The sequence below is a fragment of the Thermobia domestica genome, chromosome 10, assembly GCF_964235325.1.
Source record: "Thermobia domestica chromosome 10, izTheDome1.hap1.1, whole genome shotgun sequence".
NCBI lineage: Eukaryota > Metazoa > Arthropoda > Insecta > Zygentoma > Lepismatidae > Thermobia > Thermobia domestica.
In genome coordinates, this window is record NC_137463.1 from 54,278,443 (window position 1) to 54,299,928 (window position 21,486).

At 35.1% G+C, this 21,486-nt stretch overlaps 1 protein-coding gene across 1 annotated transcript in view; it reads left to right on the plus strand.

Moving 5' to 3' along the window:
• LOC145662479 (uncharacterized) overlaps nt 1-21,486 on the plus strand; it is a 713,631-nt gene that overhangs the window by 548,017 nt on the left and 144,128 nt on the right. The window contains exon 4 of the mRNA XM_081728086.1: nt 14,965-15,098. Coding sequence (XP_081584212.1) covers nt 14,965-15,098 — 134 coding nt within the window. The remainder of the gene's footprint in view (nt 1-14,964; nt 15,099-21,486) is intronic.

Consider the following 21,486-nt stretch of genomic DNA (forward strand, 5'->3'; position numbering starts at 1 on the left):
TAAAGGATTGTCATTTCTCGTGGTTACTTATGCAATTTTGTCCACAGGCATACATGCAATTTCCAGTCATTACGCAAATACATTTATATACTTAATAGACCTCGGCTAGTTGGGGGCTTCGCCACTAGACCCCCGTTACTAGGGCCTCGCACCACAAAAGCCTCTAATCATAATCAATTTAAAAAGAAATGTCTGGGGATTTGCCCTTAGACCTTCTGATATCTCATTTGATCGGCCTATGACCTCGTACCTCGTAAACCTACAACCATACCGAATCTCAGTTCAAATATCAAATTGTATGTAATAACATTCCGGTATCCCGAGACATACCGAATTTCAGTGCGAGTACATGGGGGCTTTCCCCCCAGCCCACACATTTGCTCGGTCTACGGCCTCGCACATCATACGCCTGCAAACATAACGAATTTTTAAGGGGCCGCGGTGGCTCAGTGGTAGAGCGTTCACCTCCGGTGCTTGGGGTCCCTGTTTCGATCCCAGCTTGCACCGTGTGGACTTTGTGGTGGACAAACACCGTGCTCGTGGGTTTTCTCGGGGTTTTCCCGTTTCCTCCTACTTTCTTCATTTCATTTATTTCTCATAATCACCGTCTCCTTTAACCTAACCGGCATAAACGTGGGATGTAAAACACAAGCATTTCATTTCACAAGATAACGAATTTTTGTTCAAATAACAAGTTTCATTTCTCTAACATTCCAGGATTCCGAGATATAAAAGTCTTTTCTCCCCGCCCCTTTACTTCCCCTCTAAGACATACATCAAAAAAACGCTTAAGTACATACCTAATTATTTCAAATGTAAAGTCCAAATACCAAATTCTATGCTCCTAACCTTCAGAGGTTCCCAGATATCGACATGTTATTATAATAATTACAATCCCCACCCTCTTTCCTTTCCATCTCTTTTCTTTTCCTTTTTACTAAAACGTCAAAAAACACTGAAACACATGTCAAATTATTTTCAATGAGAAGTGCAAATACCAAATTTCAAGTCTCTAACCTTAAAGGATATAACATATTAATACAATAATTGTAATCCCCACTTCATTTTTTTCTCGCCCCTTTTCTTCCCTTCTGGGCCACACATAAAAAAAAACGTTGAAATACGTATCTAATTATTTTAAGTGAGAAATCCAAATACCAAATTCCGTGTTTCTAACCCTTTAAGTTTGCGAGATATAGGCATATTATTATACTAATTGCAATAATTGCAATTACCACCCGTTCTTTTACTTTCTACATATTCCCTGCCCCTTCTAATTTAAATATCAAAAAGCACTTTAAGAAGTATCAAATTATTTTCAATGAGAAACCCAAATACCAAATTTGAAGTATCTAACGTCAAGAATCATCAATATTTTCCACCCCATTTCCCCCCTTCCTCGTCGAATTTCCCAAAGTCCTTCCTTAGTGGTATCCTACGTCACAAAGCCTATAAACTGTCCAAATTTCACATTTGTAGCTTAAGCGATTTGGCCTGTACGGTGATCTGTCACTCACTCACTCAGGACTTTGCCCTTTTTATATAGAAAGATTTAAAATTTTATGGAAAAGCCATGGATTTTGTCCTAAAGCTGCCAGTGTCTTAGAAATGTAATAGCTTTGCTATAAACTTTAAGCAATCAACTGACTGAACTGCGTCTATATGTATTATGCAAAATGCCGCTTATGATATTTATTTTGCTCGTAATAAAAAATAGAAATAATGACGAAAATTCAAAGACATCCATGATTTTAGCGTAATGCTGCAGGAGTTCAGATCATTGAATTAATCATAAGAGCCGATTGTATAAGATAGACTACATTAAATTCCAATGTGGCACAAAGAAAATATGCAGCATTACTATGCAGTTTTTCAACGTTATAACTCATTCTGAAAATATTATCATAGGTTTCACAAACAATCGAATTTTAATCCTAACTCGATTAATATATAACAAAAGGCAGATCTATACAACTGCTGACTTCAGATGAAAGTGGCATACTTGTAGTACGTTTAAAGATATACTAAAGACTAAATGATGGGGTGTGCGGAACAATGGTCTAACCCGAAAAATGTGAAAATGAGATTTTGATGTAATCTTTTGTCATTTAAATTGAATTGTCTTCCCACTGAGTTAGATAAAATTCACCTAGTCAATTTTATACATATGGATATTTTAGTTCTGGGTCTCAATCTAACGCCTAAAATATTCAAAACAGGAGTATGAATCTGAACATCGAAATTTCGGGTGTGGATCCAGGAACCGGATATCCGGATCCAATATTCAAAACTTCGGATCCGGATCCAAGATACAAAACTTCGGATCCGGATCCAAGATCCGAAATTCCGGATCCGGATCCAAGATCCGAAACTTCGGATCCGGATCCAGGAACCGGATATCCGGATCCGGATCCAAGATCCGAAATTTCGGATCCGGATCCGAGATCCGGATCTTATAGGATCCGGATCCGGATCTTGTAGGATCCGGATATCCGAGATCCGGATCCGTCTGGCCATCCCTAGTACAAACCATGATCCTACAATGAACATTCTTGACGCTAGAGCTTATTGAATAACAATACATTAGTAATTATTACCCAAAAATCAAGAGGGAATTTTAGTAAATCAACTCTAGCACCTAGACTATTTACTCTAGGATTATGGTTTGTACCAAATTTTGTTCGTAGTAAAGCACCGTTTACAATTGTACCACTTTCAAGTCCCTATCGTGTACTTGAGGGGAAGAAATCCCACGCAAATTGTATAAAGAAGTAGGGAGAAATTCAAATTTTCAAAAATTCACATTCTCCAAAATTTATCTCCTTAGGCAAAGATAGTGGTAGCTTTGGAAACGTTGCATAATTACGAACAAAATGAGGTACAAACCATGATCCTACGACAAATAGGAATGACACTGTAGCTACTTTACTAAACACATAGACTAAAAATGTGTAATAGGGGAAAATTCAGAATTTTTTGAAAATTCTCTACATACCCTACGATCATGGGTGGTACCTCGTTTTGTTCGGAATGATGCTAGATTTTAAACGGTACCACTTACATGTCCCTATCATGCACCTGAGGGGATGAATTTTTGAAAAAGGAAAAAAACTCCTGAAAATCCCCTTTTTCCACTTTGGTCGGGATATTCCTACTTCTGGTATATCATAGGGAAATTTGAGTGACAGTTGGAAACATTTCTTCATTATGAACACAACGAGGTACAGACTATGATCTTAGGATTAACAGCGATGTGTCAGGACTTTAAAAAAAAAAACTCTAAAATTTACCCGTTTCTTTTTCCCTTCGTCCATGTTTGTGACGTCACTGCCCCGAGGCATCGCACGCGTGACAGCAAAACGTCCATGAAACATATTCTTTGATTCTTCTCCACTTGAATTAATGCAAAGAACCCGGTGTGAAAGCTTTATTAGAAATTTATAAAGGAAATTCTGAAGGTCGACGCCATAGTACAGATCTGTACAAAAGTCCCCAAAGAGTTAAAAGATCGTGAAACAAGCAATGTTTCAAATTCACTCTCACAGCTATCTTAAGTGAAGAAGGAATGGTATGCACATAGAGTACAAATGTTATAACGACATTAAATATTTCAGGCTTCTGTACACCTCATACGATACAAGTTGGAATCTGCATATGAAAATAATTTATTTAGATTTAATGTCAGTTTCGCGGCTAATCTTGATAAAACTAAAAATAGTGTATTTAGTTGTACCTAAGTGAAATATGTTAATATGTTGTGTCTACGCCAATTATGTTAATCTATAAATTAATTAAATAAAATAGGTACTTCTACCAAGTAAAATTAAAAAAAAATGCATTAGAAGGACACCACTTAAGAGGCCTCATCACTGCGAAATTAAAATACCGCTAATTTTACAGTAATTATGTAATATCTTCAAATAGATAAAAGATAATCGAAAAGTGGAACAAGACCTCCCTAGACAGTATTATTTTGCGTGAGATACCGTTATCACGACTCATTTATCTGCTTTCGATTTCCAGACATTTAGAAAATCGGCATTTATTTTCGCGTTTCTAAATAGCAGCAAACGAAAAGCTACTAGGTGACTCGTGATAACGGTACCTCATGCAAAATAAGATCGTCTACGGAGGTCTTGATCCACTTTTCGATTATATTTTATATATTTGAAGATATCACATAATTACTGTAAAATTAGCTGTATTTTAATTTCGCAGTTATACAGATTCTTAAGGTGTTTTAAATGTTACGAATATGCTAAGCTTAATGCGCAAATTACCTTGAGGATGAAGGGTAATCTCCCTTTGTAATTAATAATAACGATTTCTATTATGCAGTATAATCCCCCCCCCAAAAAAAAATCTTTCAGTTTTAGGTTTCATGGTATGTCGGGTACCCTAAAGAAGACTAGTTCTCAAAAGAGTTCTATAAATTAACAATATTTCCGCTCCTAAATAATAATAATACTCGTATTTTTGTTTATTAATGAGTTACGTTGTTGAACTAAGTGCAGGTAACACATAAAAATTTTAATGTACTTACTCGTAAGTTAATTATCACGGATACCGAGTAAAAAAATACCTTCATGCATGTTAACCAAACCAAAGCAGTATTTTAGCATCCAGGCTGTCGTCAGAAAATAAAGTTGGGACGGAAACTCATGAATTAAGGACTCTTTCAGTTCGATTGATTGGAGGGATTAATGACAAGTTTGATTAGGAAACATGGATAGTTCTTAATTAAGAGTTTGAATAATGAACATAGATGATTTTCAGGAAACTAACTATCAAGTGTATGATCATTTAGAGTACAAAAATTGGAATGCTGATGTTTCTCAAAACATTACTTAGAATTGTTGTATTCAAATTCTAGATTTCAGGGGAATTATAACATTTTTTTCTTTCTTTAGCACATAGAATCAGTGATGATTTCAGAAGGTTTCAACCGGAGGGGAAGTCGAAGTAAAAAATAGATGAAACTAGTACTGCAAAACTACTGATGATCCTGGTAGATCCCAAACTGAAAAAGACTCCGGGGGCAAAATTCCCCCACCCCCATCCCCTGAAATCATCACCGAATCTGAGATGTCCCGGGAAGTGTCGTCGAAGGTTTGTCATTGATACTACTGCAGCCTGACTGGTTCGTTCTCATTATACTCGATATCATTATTGTCGTTATGTCGTTATGGCGGTCCACATCACCATGATTCCTACAGCAATTTAAAATAAAGGTATCGGGAACTCCCACCCTTACGCTTCATGTTAAGTTAGGCCTATATGTAAAACATGCATGACTGTTATTGCTCACATTATTAAAAAATATCAATATGTCCTGTCAATATGGCCCAATCTGTAGTTATATCACTTTATTGAAAATCTATAGGATCTTTCCTATAGATGTGTTAATTTGCTATTTGGCACAAATGTAGAATTTGTGATACAAGTAAAGGAAGAGTCCCTAATACTGGAAATTTCACCCTCCAAGGAGGAAAAGTTATGGGGACAATGGCAAAACTGAATAGGTTATATAGTTACGTCACTACATTCAAAATCTATGGGGTACTTTCTTTAGGTATGGAAACTTAAAATTTGGCGCAAAAGTAGGTTTTGTAATAGAAGGAGAGGAAAAGGCAGTAAAACTGGAAATTTCACCCTCAGAGAAAAACAAATATTGGGCAAGGACAAAACTGAATATAATTACCTCACTTCATTCAAAATCTATAGGGTACTTTCTATATATATGGAAACTTAAAATTTGGCATAAAAGAAGGTTTTGTAATACAAGGAAGGCCTTGAAAGTGGAAATTTCACCCTCTAAGGAGGAAATATTAGGGAGTAAGGGCAAAACTGAACATAGTTACTTCATTTCATTCAAATTCTATGGGGTACTTTCTACAGATATGGAAATTTGAAATTTGGCACAAAAGTAGGATTGGTGAAAGAAGGAAAGGAAAAAATCCGAAAAGTCGAAATGTTCTTTTCCATAGAGGAAGCTCATGCAGACAAATGTAAAAATATAGATTTTGTCACATCACTTATAAGAAATGAACGGAAACTTCTAAGATACTTCCAGTCAGTAGCGTAGCCAGGATTGTGTTTGGGGGGGAGGGCACGTGCTGTTATACGTACATATAGAAAAATTACAAACAAAAAAATATATAAACATAAAAATATATTAAAAAAATACAAACATCGAAGTACCAAAGTACATTGTCGGACCTCTTTGGGGGGAAGCGGCCCCTCTGGCCCTCCCCTTCCCTACGCCACTGCTTCCAGTAACTACTGAAACTTGTAACTTAACACAAATGTAGGATTTGTTATACAAAGTAAAGTAAAAAGAAAGAAAAGAAAATCTGAAATTTCTCAAATGTCCCCCTGCCGAGTAAGGGGTATTAGGGAACAATGGTAAAATCAAGCGTTAACATTAGTTTGCAAACACGATTATAAACTCATAGCATAGGCTACTTTCTATATACATGAAGATTTTTAGATCTAAGACAGTAGACTATTTCTACATGAAAATTTTTAGGTCTAAGACAGTAGGATATTTCCCATAAACAAAAAAATCCGAATCACACATACTTGTAGATATTTGGTATATGTAAGAAGCTTCTAAAGTGTCAAATTTACCAGTTCATGGAGAATAATAGGGGCATAGGTATGTCAAAATTGCATATTGAGTCGATGAGTTCTTGTCACTGGAAACCAATAGTAACTTGAAAGGTACTTCTTATAAAAGAGGAAATTTGGAACTTAACAGTTACAAATAAGGATTGAATATTCATCACTATCACTATTTTAATACACGAACAAACTAGTGATCTTCTACTGCTTTAGGCATTAGGTAAATCATTGGATATGATCCTCGCAGTTCTGAAACTTTCCTTCTTATGTTTCACAAAATCACAAATTTCGTCGTAATATGGATGCTGTCCGATCATTTTTTCTCCAATTCTAGACTTGCATATGTGAATCATCCCTCTCTGTCTCCATATTTGAATTACTTTCTCTCAATGTCGTCCACTATGAGCACGCATGGTTTGGAATCAAACCTTCAACTCTTGAAGCCAAATGTAAGCGCTCTAACAATGTGCTATTGTATCTTTATAGGTTTATTACCAAAAGTAGCGTCATTTTAGATTTTGTTCGGGGAGTTTCTCCGCCGACATAAGAGATTCACTTTTTATATCAGTGTTTTACTATACATTTGATCAAACAATATGTGTTTATCACACTCAAGGGGGAAATTATACACTCCTGTCCTGTCCAAATGACGGCCCTGGAACTTTTGTTTGCAATTACTGGGAACAAATTAAATTAATCATTGAATAGCACTCATTTCTGTTACTAGTTTTCAGAGCTCTGCGCCCGCATTAGAGACTTTGGGAAGAACAAAGTCTACTGTCGTGATTGACAATATCCATAGATTTTACAAGGAGCATCTTCCTAGTTTGATGCTATACGTAGTCTTTGATGAAGGGAAAGAATGCAAATAAAGGCGTTTATAAAACTATGATAACATTTTGATACTTTTCATTATCTAAAAAGGCATTTCGGAACAAACGAATGAAAGAGACGGTTCTAAAGATATAAAGCTTGTAAATATGGTTCCTGGTTTTTTTTATCTGAGTGAAAAGACTATATATATTACGTCACACAGACTGCTTTAGACAAGGAAAATTAGGGGAGTAGGACTAATTGGATTGAATTACTAGAATCAACTAGTCGATCGAGTCATGTGTTTCTGAATGTATAAGCACACGGCGCAAGAGTTTATTAGTAATTTGGACTGAAACTTTTCGTAACATTTTCTGTGCCGGGAACTGTAAACCGGGTTTCAACTGCGGAGAGCTTTGGGTGTGCAGAACGTTAATGTAAGGAAAACCTTGCAACTTTTCTCAACACTATTTTACCTAAAAGACAACTGAATTACAGGACAACGCCACTTGTTCGAACATGGTAAATTTCGTGTAAAACTTAGCCGATATTGTAGAGCGTATGTCTTCTTTAGCAATCACTCATAGAGATTATTGCCTAGAGTTCGAAGATAACTACAACTTCGAGTTGGGAGTTTTCGTATTACAATGTCAAAAAATTGATTTATTGAAATTGATTGGATTCATATTCTAAGGTTGGCCACAAAAGAAAGTATTCTGCTTGCTTCTTTTGCACACTGAAGTAGTATATATAAATGATACCTTGAGTACTGGTTGGCTTGTAAGTTAGTGCTCTTGTCCCTGGTTCAAGAGACAAGGATGGGACTCCCGTTGCGAGCACGTGATACATTTTGTTTATTAAAATTTAGCGTCCACTCTAATCGTCGAGGCTATATAACACGTGCTGTTACTAGTGATGGACATTGGGAATATTCTCGGTGGGAGGAAAATAGAAAATGGGAATATTTCGGTTTTTTCCCTGCCATATAAATTCCCGGGAAGGAATTTATTTCCATTTGTTACTTCATTTTCCAAATTATAAGTACTATATGATTAATTACTTTAGGGTCTAGGTGCTATGTTAGTTATCAATTTATTTGAATTTTTATTCATTTTCATGGGTAGGGTCATCAACTGAGCGAGGACAAGCCTCAGTTGCAGTGGTTGCTAATCCAGACTTGCAGACTGGTGGCAGACAAGTCGTGGTCTTGCAGGAACCGCGGTGCCTGAAATGGCAGGTTAAGGCAGTGATGCCAACCCGTGAGAAAATTCCCATTTAATGGGATTTTTTTAATGTTAATTTCTAGAATAGGGATAAAGAGAATACATGCTTTTTTTCATCTATTAACTACGGATAAAGGAAATAGATGGGATTTTTCATCTATTAACTACATCGACTCAACAAAATTATTTGTTCGCGGAAAGTAGACTTATGAGACTTTAGTAAACTTAAAATCAGCATTAATTGCCAAATTTTGGTACTCTAAAATTAATTGTAGCTTGGAGGTGACATGAGAGTACGAAAAAAGACTAACAAAAGGGATGTACTTCCATGCGCAAAAAAAATTGCGCGTATACTGTAACTGAAGATTTTTCGTATTTATTCCATTTTCCTTACGTTTATAGGTAAAATTCAGTTATTATTATGTGGAGATAATAGAAAGCAATCCATCTAAGGAGATATTTCCAAAAAATATAATAAAATAATAAAAATATAAGCAAAACATAAAATTATGCTCGGTTTTGTGTATACTGGCAACGATGATTTCTAGGGATTTTTTCAGTAGCAGCGCATGATTGCGGAGGGAATTCAGTAGGGGAGTCGAGGAGTTGGATCAAGGATCAAGGATAGTGGACTAAAATGTTGCATTTATTGGTTAAAACCTAGTGTGTAGATTGCCTGCCAAATATAAATTAGCTTCTGTAACTAAGATGTCGTACGAAAATATAGAATTAAACAGAAAAACTCTTATCTTAAGGTTCGAAGCGATACGGACCATGGTTATGAAGATTATGTCTTTTAAAAAAAAAAGAGCCAACACCGCGTAACCTCAGTGGTTAGGTGGATAGAGTGGCGGCTTGTAGTTATTTCATTATTTTGACACCACATCGAATCCCATCCCATCCCATCCCATTTTTTTTTTTTTTTTTTACAAAACATTATAATTTTCATGTTAATAAGAACCGAAGCAATATAATAAGGACAACTTACTGATATTTTGCTGTAATGACGTATTTATCCAGGATTAGAGAACTATTGTTAATAGCTATTGTTTTCTGTTCATGCTGTTGTATAGCTTCTCTCATCCTGTTTTCTTGGGGAAAGAACAATTTTGTCTCCAACAAAGTGTGAAGGATATATACGGACAGAAAAAGACATCTTAGTACCAAAAGTGATTTATCGTGATGAAATGGACTAGTTTGCCATTATTATTTAAAAAAATATTGAAGTTGGCTTTTCTTTAGGTTTTACCTAAAAAAAATATTTTTTCTTTATAAGACTATACTTTATGAGGCAAGGTGTGTGATCATACCCACAAATTTAGCTAGGGAGTGAAAGATAATTGTTTATACAAACATTTTACAGGTTTAGGTGCGTGAAACACCAATACACCATGGTCTCGCTTATCCGACCATCCTTTGTTCCACATACCGTATGATCCGATATATCATTGCAAATAGCACCAATCGGGAAGAAGAACTGCAACTTGTGGTCTTAATCTATTTTTCATGCTCTGGAGTCTATCGCCTAGCGCGCCCTCTACACCTTGACTCATACGTCTATCATTCAGTGCAGACACGTATCCAGGTTTTCTATTCGGAGTGGGCCCAACACGTATGATTCTAATTAAGTAGAATTACGTCCTCGTAAGCACGTAATTCTAATGTTTTAAAAATATCAATAATAATAATAATAATAATAATAATAATAATAATAATAATAATAATAATAATAATAATAGTTATTATTATTATTATTATTATTATTATTATTATTATTATTATTATTATTATTATTATTATTATTATTATTATTATTGTTGGGAAAAATTAGAAAGCCATACCCTATATTCCAGTGTGCCACAACCGGATAACGGGGCACACTGGCGTGCCCAGCAAAATGAACAGTGTGACGCAAACTTTTACCTATTATTTACAAGAATATTTGTCGAGTTTATTTTATTTATTATTATGAACGATTCTTCCACGGATCAGCTGTCTGTATACAGTTAAACAAACAAGTGTCACATTGAGGGAATGAATGTAATTATTTACTTTAATAGTAATAGAAATGTATATTTTCTTGTATTTTCTACCGGGAATAACTGCATCCGGTCTAGAAAGCTGCGACTAACAACAAAGGAACCCGATGTGCCAAACACACACCACCTACGCACTTCAATACACCAACAAAAGGTGCAGACTATTCATGAGTTAAAGTCTCTCACCCAATGTATGCTCCTAACACGTCTCTCAGCGATTACAACATTTTTTGGTATCTCAATCACTTCCTAGTAGGATAGCTTTACCTAGAGATCACTGATTAACCTGGTATTGGATGTCTCACTTTTTTACCTTTGGAGTTGACAGTCATCGTTTGGATATCTCACACGCAAATATCTAATATTAACAACGTTTCTTCTATAATTTCGTAATATTGTATTATTTCTTTGTATTATTCATTAGCTTGGTTAAGCTTGTTTAAACACTTTTCTCTTTGCACCTACTTATTACCTATACCTTAACGTTGTATAAAAATACACTAACTCTCACCGGGAATCAAATCCAGAACCAATGCAGTTGAACCATTTGCCCACAACAAGGCACATTTAAATAGAAGTTTCGATTTTGTTAGGGATTAGGTGTAACATTTAAAAATATATTTAAGAATGAAATTGAAATGAAATCTTTGAGTTTTACGTCCCACGGTTATGCCGATTAGGCTAAAGGAGACGGTGATAATGAGAGATGAGTGAAATGGTGGAATGAAGAAAGTGGGAGAACCCCGAGAAAACCCACGAGCACGGTGTTTGTCCACCACAAAGTTCACTTGGCGGGGGCTGGGATCGAACCCGGGACCCCAAGCACCAGAGGTGAACACTCTACCACTTTTTTTTAAACTTCGTGACTATTTTTTTCTATTTTAACCACTTCTCAGGACTACTGGACACGACAGGGACACGAACACAGAAACATCGAGGACAGTTAAAATTCCACCCTTGCTCTTCAGAGGGACTCGAACCCCCAATGGGCTTCACCTTACGATCATCAGCCTAACGCCTCAGACCGTTCGGCTACACCCACCGGCTACCACTGAGCCACCGCGCCCCCCCATATTTAAGAATGGGTACGGATGAAACGCACTGATTTTTCTCGCTCGAATTTCTTAAACTGACTCGTGTTAGGCTGCAGCTATTACTGAAACATTTATTTGGGAAATGCGAATAAAATAATGTGTTTTGGAAAACTTTGTTCAAAGCAACTTATGTCCAAAAATAAAGTACCCATTGGTCATATTTCTGTTAGAAATAACATATGCCATATATTAGAATTATTAAGGATATAATTGTATGTGAACTATGAGCAAAAGCGTCTGAGTACTTTCTGCGAAATCGTCAAAAAAGTCATCCCCAAGAATAAAATATCCCTTGTGTATTTTTTCATGACAAACGAGTTATGCTATTTATGAAATACGAACAAAATTGCCAGTCATTCTCGACAAAATCGTAGGGTAATCGTAGGGTAATTACTTGCTCCGAAAAGTAATATACCACTTCTAGCTTTTTAGGATGATGGAATTATACCATATCGTTAGGTTATTTATGTAACATTTATTTATGAAATATGAACAAAATTGCGTCAGGCGTTAATGGGAAAATCGTCGGAGAAGAGTAAACTACTCCTTCTGAATGTTTACAGGACGAACGAGTTGTGTCATATTGTTAGGTTATTAATGATACAATTATTTATGAAATGTGATTGAGAAAATTGTTCGAAAAAACGCATCCCATACAGTAAATTACACCTTATGTATTTTTTTTTCAGAGCAATGATTCATACTATACTTGTAAAAAAATAAACAAAATCTTTACAGCTGTTTTTGAAACAAATTAATTATTTTAAATTTTCATTCATCAGTAAACTACCCTTATTTTTAGGTGTCGGAGGATATAGAATTCGAAACGATAAAGTGTTATAAAAAATTCGTCTAGAATTCGGTCCAGATACGTCGAACTTTATGGCCTCTATTTGAATGCATGTAAAAGCGTGACGAACCGACAAACGAACAGATGGACAGACATCAAAATAACTTTTTCGATATGTGGGGACGTGAAACTGGAAGTCATTGAAATTTCGAATTCAATTTTTATCACTATTACTACAATTTCTTCTTTCGTCGCTTGAACGTGAAAAAGAATAGGAATACAACGACACGTAAGGTGATAATTTGTAATTCCCAAAATTTAATGAGTTACGTTTAATGTGTTGCCATGCTAGAAAAAAAGCTTATGCCTGTTTGTTATATCATTTTAATATCAGTTTTTCACGCTACTATATAATGTAGAAATATGGTATGATTATCGTTCATATTCATGCTATCTTTTGGAAATATTCGTGTTCCGCATACATAGATCTGTATAATTTAGTTACGTTCAACGAAAGCATTCTTGCACTTGTGGATATGAAAAAAAAAAAAAAAAAAAAAGATAGAAAAAGTCAATACTCTAAAAAGCAAAAACCACAAGCACACACACACATAAACGATAATTTAACATCAGGTCGATGTAACAAGGGGTAAGATTGGATAGGCTGTCAAGGTCGCGTATGTTCTTTTTCCTGTTCCAGACACACAAACCCGAAGTGAGTTGTCTGCTGTTCAAGAACGGGAAGTAACATACAAGACTATAAACTGAAAACAACTGTTTCCAATAGTACACGTATTCTAATACAGAATAAATACGTCGATAAAAGGATACTATCAATAAATTATTTCTTTATTATATTGTTTCGGTTCTTATTAACATCAAAATTATACACTTCCTATAATGTTTTGTAAAAAAAAAAAAAAAAAAAAAAAAATGGGATGGGATTCGATGTGGTGTCAAAATAATGAAATAACTACAAGCCCGCCACTCTATCCACCTAACCACTGAGGTTACGTGGTGTTGACTCTTTTTTTTAAAAGACATAATCTTCATAACCATGGTCCGTATCGCTTCGAACCTTAAGATAAGAGTTTTTTTTTGTTTAATTCTATATTTTCGTACGACATCTTAGTTACAGAAGCTAATTTATATTTGGCAGGCAATCTACACACTAGGTTTTAACCAATAAATGCAACATTTTAGTCCACTATCCTTGATCCTTGATCCAACTCCTCGATTCCCCTACTGAATACCCTCCGCAATCATGCTCGGCTACTGAAAAAATCCCTAGAAATCATCGTTGCCAGTATACACAAAACCGAGCATAATTTTATTTTTTGCTTATATTTTTATTATTTTATTATATTTTTTGGAAATATCTCCTTAGATGGATTGCTTTCTATTATCTCCACATACTAATAACTGAATTTTACCTATAAACGTAAGGAAAATGGAATAAATACGAAAAATCTTCAGTTACAGTATACGCGCCCTTTTTTTTTTTTTTTTTTTTTGCGCATGGGAGTACATTCTACTCTGATATTGTAGGAAAAGAAAGATAACAGAATAATATGAAATGCCAAAGAGAAACAACCAAACTTCAATGCGTTCCAATGACAGAATGAAGCTTGTCTTTTTTCGTTACATTCCGTAGAAAATTACGGCACGAAAGCATGATAGAAATAGTGAATTTTGATAGGAAAATGTGTCTGTTTTCGACAACATTTTTCCAATATCTCTTTCAATTAAAAAAGATGCTTGTGTCATAAACTATTTGATAAACATGAAAGATTGGAATCTGCGGATAATTCACTCATATGTTGAAGAAAGGGATTTACATACAGTAGTTTCACTTTTCGTATTTTATAACTTTTGAAAATTTTAAAATAAATATAGGCTACCGTGGGAAATTCAAGAGCAAAATGGGAATTTCTGCCGCTTGAGATGGGATTTTATAACGTTTCAGGTTGGCATCACTGGGTTAAGGTGAATTGTGTACCCACCGTTTAATGCTATCCCACTGGGATTCAAACGAGAGACCAGATTCATCAAAAGCGCACACACTGCTACTAGAATAGCGAGGAGGGACAAGTGATTCGAATCTTTAAGTAAATGGTAGACCTACATCGAAATACTTCCTAAGTACTGAGTAAAAAATTAAACTTAAAATGAACGAACATAACAACTAAGAGCTATAGGTAAGTTCTGTATCATTTGGGAGAATATGCTGATAAAGAGCTATTTACCATGACTAATAGTGAATATAGAGTGTTAAAAAATGAACTTGCTATTATTTTCTCTACTTGTTAATTATTTGCTAAAAAGAAATCAAGTTGTCATTATTTTATCTACTTATTGATTAATTTTCTGTCTCTTTTCAGCTTTACCAAAAAGAAGACCTATAATAACACTTGAGAAAAATAGTTACCAAGTTGGACAGCGCCTTATAGCCAACTGTACGTCACTGGAGACGAAACCAGTCGCAAATTTGTCATTTTATCTTAATAATGAAGAGGTAAGACTTATTCTAATATGCAGTATTTAAACTCAACAATCTGTGATCTAATGATACATTTTGAACAGGGGGGTTCAACAGGGGTAGAACCCCTCAAAACGTCCAAACCCAACATATGTTGTTTACACATTTGTAATGAAATATACTTGTTTAATACGGAAATGATTGATGTAGCATGAACATGTGATTTTACACTTCATCTGCACTCTTTCTCTTACATAATGATCTAGTTCTATCGTTTTTTTCTGAAAATATGGGTGAAAGGTTTTACAATTACTTATAGTCTTTTCGAGTGCAGAGTAATACCCGTTCAGGCCCGTAGCCAGCCCAAAAATTTAGGGGGAACGGTAGAAGTTAGGAGGCCCGGTGGAAGTTAGCGGGGCCCCGTAGAAGTTAGAGGGGGCCCGACCTAATCATATTATACTTCATCACCATATTATAGTTTATTTGTAAGCTCACCGTGAAACTTTTAGGGGGCAGCCAAAGTTTAGGGGGCCCAGCCCCTCTAGCCCCCCGTGGATACGGGCCTGTACCCGTTCAATACTACATAGATGTAATAGCTTGTAGTATTGGACCCCATCTCCCCCCCCCCCCAAAGCTTAGACCCACAACAAAAATTTCTGAGTGCGCACTTGCACGTGAAAACCAAGAGGTATATGGGCATAGTTTCCTACTCAAAAGAAAAATGACTAAAGAGTTTCCTTTTCTTTCTTTGACATACTATAATCTTCCCGGAATAATTTAGAAAAATTACACTAGTGTTTATAGGAGCCGTTGTTTAAATTTTCTCAATTATTAAGTAAATTTTCGATAGTATCACTTTCCTTTCAACATTTTAAGTAAGAATGAAGATAACGGAATGTCGTTCTCCAGCATTCCGAGTATTTAACTGAGTCAATTCTTTCCAGAAAAAACATTTTATTTTATTTATACGCAATCAATATGGAAAGCCTGCATTTCAATTTCTTAGACGTGGCATGATGTAAACGTAGCCACTAGTAGCAGACGTTGGAGGTACAAATGTAGCAAAATTGAAATGTTGGAACCAACACATTTGTATTGTTTAAAATTGTTGAATATGGCTGCCTTCGTCCTTTATTCTATTTTCTTTTTAAAATATCTTCCAGAACCATCGTATAGGTCAGTGGTTCGCAATCTTGTTTAACTGGCGCCCCTCGTGAAACTTGCATACTTCACGCCCCTTGCCCCTCGTTCTTTTCTCGTTGGCTATACGGAAAGCGCAACACTTGCGGTATCGACATTTGCGGTACTACGACATTTGCGGTATTTCGAGTATTGACATTTGTGGTACTGGAACATTTGCGGTGGTATTCAAAATAATTTCTTATTCTCCTTGCCAAGAGAGAATATTTTCGAGTGTTTAGTTAGAGGATAATAGAATTAACTGCTACACAAAGATCAAATTTGATAACATTGGTGTAGATAGCAGGTTGTTCTAGGGGAAAATAACACGACTTTTCTTTTTAAGGGACTCGGTTTTTTTTTTGCATACTAAAAGCAGACTAAAAATCTTTCAGAATATAAAACTATTATTATTAACTCATCATGCATACATACGAACTTTTCTCAGAACACTAAGAACATGTAAACCGAAATATAAGGATCAATTATACAGAAAAGTGAAAAAAAAAAAAAAAATACGAAGATATATGGTAGACCCATCCGAAAGATGTAAACAAATGTTTGTGATTGGCCGAAACTGGAAAATTTAAATAAATCCTTATCTCTCATTGGTCAAACGCCTGTTCATATTATTTAAAGCGAACTTCTAGAAATATTTATATTTTTGTTTTCTGTTATAGCTTTCATTAACAGTTTTTCAATAACTACTGATAATTATGATGGATAGATTGAGACAACTTACAATCACAATAATAAAAACAATATATAACGTAGCTTCTCTTCTGGAACAAACAAAAATTACTCCAGTTTTTGAATGTGTGCCATTTTCCTCCAGAATTTCTTGACATCTTTGGAGACTACATAATCAGTTAATGCTTTTTCTATTCTTCCATCCAATTTTATGAACTGACGTTGTCTACGTTTCCCTTCAATGTTTAAAGGTCTTCTTTGATACAGGCAGTCACTGTACACAGCCTCATTTTTTTTTTTAATACTTCACCAAACAGTACACGTTAGAAGCTGACTTACCTATTAATGATTTGAGTCTTTAGTTCCACCTTCAATAGTATTACTCGTTCTGTGCTCTTAATTCGAACAGTTCCACATGAAGATGTCAATACTGGTATTATATAACCGGTATTATTACTTAATCATTGGTCTACAAGATAACATAAAAACCTGTCAAGTGTTTCGTGATGTGATGCATCTTCTATAATGGAAAGCCACCCAATATCGATATTATCTATAGGGAGAAATGCTACAGCAAAACACATTCTGAGGCAGAGCCTCACCTCTGGAACTGATTTATAGCCATTTATGAGGCCTAATTCCTGAACCTTCCTCCACAAGCACTGATTATAATGGAAGTTACACCATTTTCTGAAAGTGTTCTGAGATGTTATTGCGGTTTGCTCGAAATAAAATATAATTTGCTTAACTTCGGATTCCAATCATAATATTAGCCTTCACCAAACTGGGGAACTCTGATATGTCTTACTGTTTCTTGCTGGTAAGAGGCCGAATATCAAACGGACAATTGTTTCCTCCAAGTTATGTTCCCGTTCTTCAAATTTCGATACTGCCTGTAGAGAAAATCCTGGAGGAAAGTGCATAGTTTCTTCTAAGATGTTTTGATTACTGTGATATTTTCCATTAGGCGACCAGCGTGATCTCCTCTTAAAAATCAATAACCAGCTAAAATCAGCCAATCAAAATAAATCACATTAGTCTGTTCCATCTGCATACTCAGCCCTTTATTAATGTATGCATTCTAATTTAGATTAACTTGACTGAAATGAATGATTTTGGTGAACGTTCCACGGTAACGATTTTGGTGTGTACCGCAAATGTCCCACTGTCTAAGGGGAAGTTTTCAACAGTACCGCAAATGTCCCAGAAAACCTGGTTTTCTGGTTGTACCGCAAAATGTACTGATACCGGATATACGTGGTTTTTAGCTGCCCCCTTCTATGACTTCAGATACAGCTTTGAATTCTCAAATCAATAATAATAATAATAATAATAATAATAATAATAATAATAATAATAATAATAATAATAATAATAATAATAATAATAATAATAATAATAATAATAATAGTAATAATAGTAATAGTAATAATATCCAATTCTCACCAGTTTGTGTTTGTTTGAGGCAAGACTTCATCTTACTATTGTAAGCAGTATTATTATTATTATTATTAACCACTCTTTGTTACTACATTTATAAGATTTCTAAGCTAAATAACCATAAGAAAAAAATTAATTTAGTATACATTCTTGGCTCCTTGAAAAAATCAGTTATGAATTGTTTAATTGCGGCGTTTAGTTTCTTTTGCTATTTTTAAAAACACTCACAACCCTCTCGACTATTATAAAACTAATATACCGGTAATTGTCAACAAACAGGTTAAAAGCGAAGAGTTGAGGGTAAAGTAGAGAGGGAGAGAGAGAGAAGTTGGTGATATTGTGAGTTAAAGAGGAAACTGAAGATCAAGAAATGTGGAAAAAAATATATCCATACCCAAACCTATCGCTAATAATAATATAAAAACTTATTAATCCCAAGAACTACAAATAATACTGCAGAATACTTAATAATACTAATGATACTGTTGGTAACAGATAATATACGATAAGCCTATATTACTTACATGTAACATTCCCAAGTGTACACTCCGATTTTGATAAAATTTAGCAGGTAGATATGACACATTTTCATAAACGAATAAGTTTTTTTTTTTTAATTTTCTGCGGAAAAACGGTTTCTAGGGGCAAAAATCCCTACCTAAAATTTTGAAAGTTGACGGCTAAAAGGTAAGAAGTGGACCGAAGTGAATGAAATTGTGCACATATATTGTAGACGTAAAATGAGGGAATACGTGTTTCGTATTTTCCTGAGAAAAAAAAAAGAAGAAAAAGAAACAGTTGGGTGGGACACAGACCCCTCCAAACCTTTGATCAAGAATATCAAAAGTGCTACTAACAGTATGTAAGAAGTGTCTAAAGTACATGCACCATCGTAAATGGAAGCATATTCCTGTAAAGATTAGAGTAGATTTAGTCCTGAAATTTTCGAATTTTCGTGATATTTTACTCTTGTCTTCATTGTTTTTGTATTTCCGCTAAGATGCTTAATGCTAGGCTTATGTCTTTGAGGTGCGCTTATTTCCCTTTAAAACCAAAAATAGGGAGCTCCCAGGAAGTACTCGATATGTCAATATTTATCTCGGGTTAAGTTCCAAAGTTGGTCGTCCGTTTCTAGCAAAATTTTGAAAATTTACCGGGAAGAAATGAATGATTTGCTTGTTTGTGTGCTTGATAATGCATAAGAAGAGCGAAAGTTGTGTTTATTTTCGTATATAAACTTTTCTAAACATGGAACTATTTGGCAAGCGGAAGGAAACTACTTGGCGCAATGTTACTTCGAAGTAGAATTATGGGAATTTATTGAGCATTTGTTTTGTAAAAATGGTTGATGATAATCAAGAAAATCTATTAAAAGTAAGTAAAAGTCATGGCAGGGGCGGATCCAGGACGGACTTCTGGGGGGGCGGTGGGTTGTAATACTGCTACTTAGAGCTACTTTTAAGAGCGTCAAAAAATAAACTATATATTTTATTTATATATAAAAAATAAAAAAGTTTCCTCTTCTGGGGGGGGGGGGGCGATCGCCCCTGAGTCATGGCTTAATAAATCTAAAAATAGATTGTAGAAAATGCAGTGAGCAAATAAGTGTAAAAAACATGAAACCTTTACTTGTCAATGTAACGGTAAGTAACATAATCAATATGGCGGTAAGGTTCTACAACACAGGTCCCCCTTTCCATTAGGTGTAATAAAGACAGAAAACAACGTGTCCTGCGTGGCTCTAATCTGCCTTCACCCGCTAACGCTCGTTCGGCAATACTATTTGAATTATTAAACTTTGGTACACAAAGGAACCAATTACAGTAGAGCGTCGATTATCCGAAGTAATTGTTGGACATGGGTGTTCGGAAAACTGGTTTGTTCGGATAATCGAACTGTGCATGTTTATTTGCCAAAAAGAAATACTGTACAGTAAATTTATTCATAAAAACAGGCATCTCTTTAATTATTACAAAGTAACGTACAAAGGCAACTTTAGTAGGAATATATAGTATGTGGTACAGTTTATTAAACAAAAATATGTACATATTACATAGGCATTTTGCATGAACAATGCACACAGTACACAAAATTAACGTTTAAAAAAATGCCGCTACTTCTACAGCCAGTGCCAAACCGACAGAAGTGTGCTGATTGTTGAAACACAGCGACTGGCAGCTTGGCCCGGTCAGCAGCGCCTTATGAAGGCCCCATTAGAAGCAATGTTTCACCAGCGGTGGCTCAGTGTGGCGACTACTGTGGGAAACTTGGTTTGGGAGTGAGGGGGATGATGGACGGTAGGGTGGGAGAGTAACACGTGCGAGCGAGTACACAGTTCGGTTAAGCGGTCGTTCGGTTGACCGACGTTCGGATAATCGACGCTCTACTGTATTACGCTTTTAGTCAAAAACTAGGCTGACGACCAACTTTGGAATAAATGCCTTTATCTCGTGGAGGCAATTGTCTCTTTATCTCAGTTCATAATTCCAGTTATGTTTTCTTTTCTTATTTCTATATAATGAATTTCTACCAAATTATTTAAATTTAAAATGTTATCTTAATGTAATTAATTTACTTTGTGTTGTTCAAACTAAACACCTTACAATAATACAAGCAGTGACTTTAGTTCTTAGAATAGTATTTCCCATCTCAATTTGTTTAAACAACTATTATTGTTACCTTTCAACCGCAATATGTTTAAATCATTATTCTTTGTTTGAAGCCAAAATCTTTCTTTTTTAAATTTACTTTCATTTTCTTTTCTTTATTAAAGTTCTATCGTTATCTATTGTTAGTTTTTTGTAAATTTTCAGCTTTACATATTTCCTTTAACGGTCGCACCATCTGAAAATAGAAACAGGTTTACATTTAGTATCTTACAAGGTGCATTCGCAAAGTGTCTCCTCGGGATTCGTGCAAAAATTGATTCAAATGCAAAGTTCTCCGCTGCCCAATGTATATTGTACTAATTTTAGCGGCCCATGCCGGTAATTTTCATTTATATGGGCCTTTATATATATATATTTCTGCAATTCTATCATACACTACTATAACGCTCGGACACAAAATTTCTTTTACTTTCTTTAGATGTAACTGGACATGAATGTGGGCATAT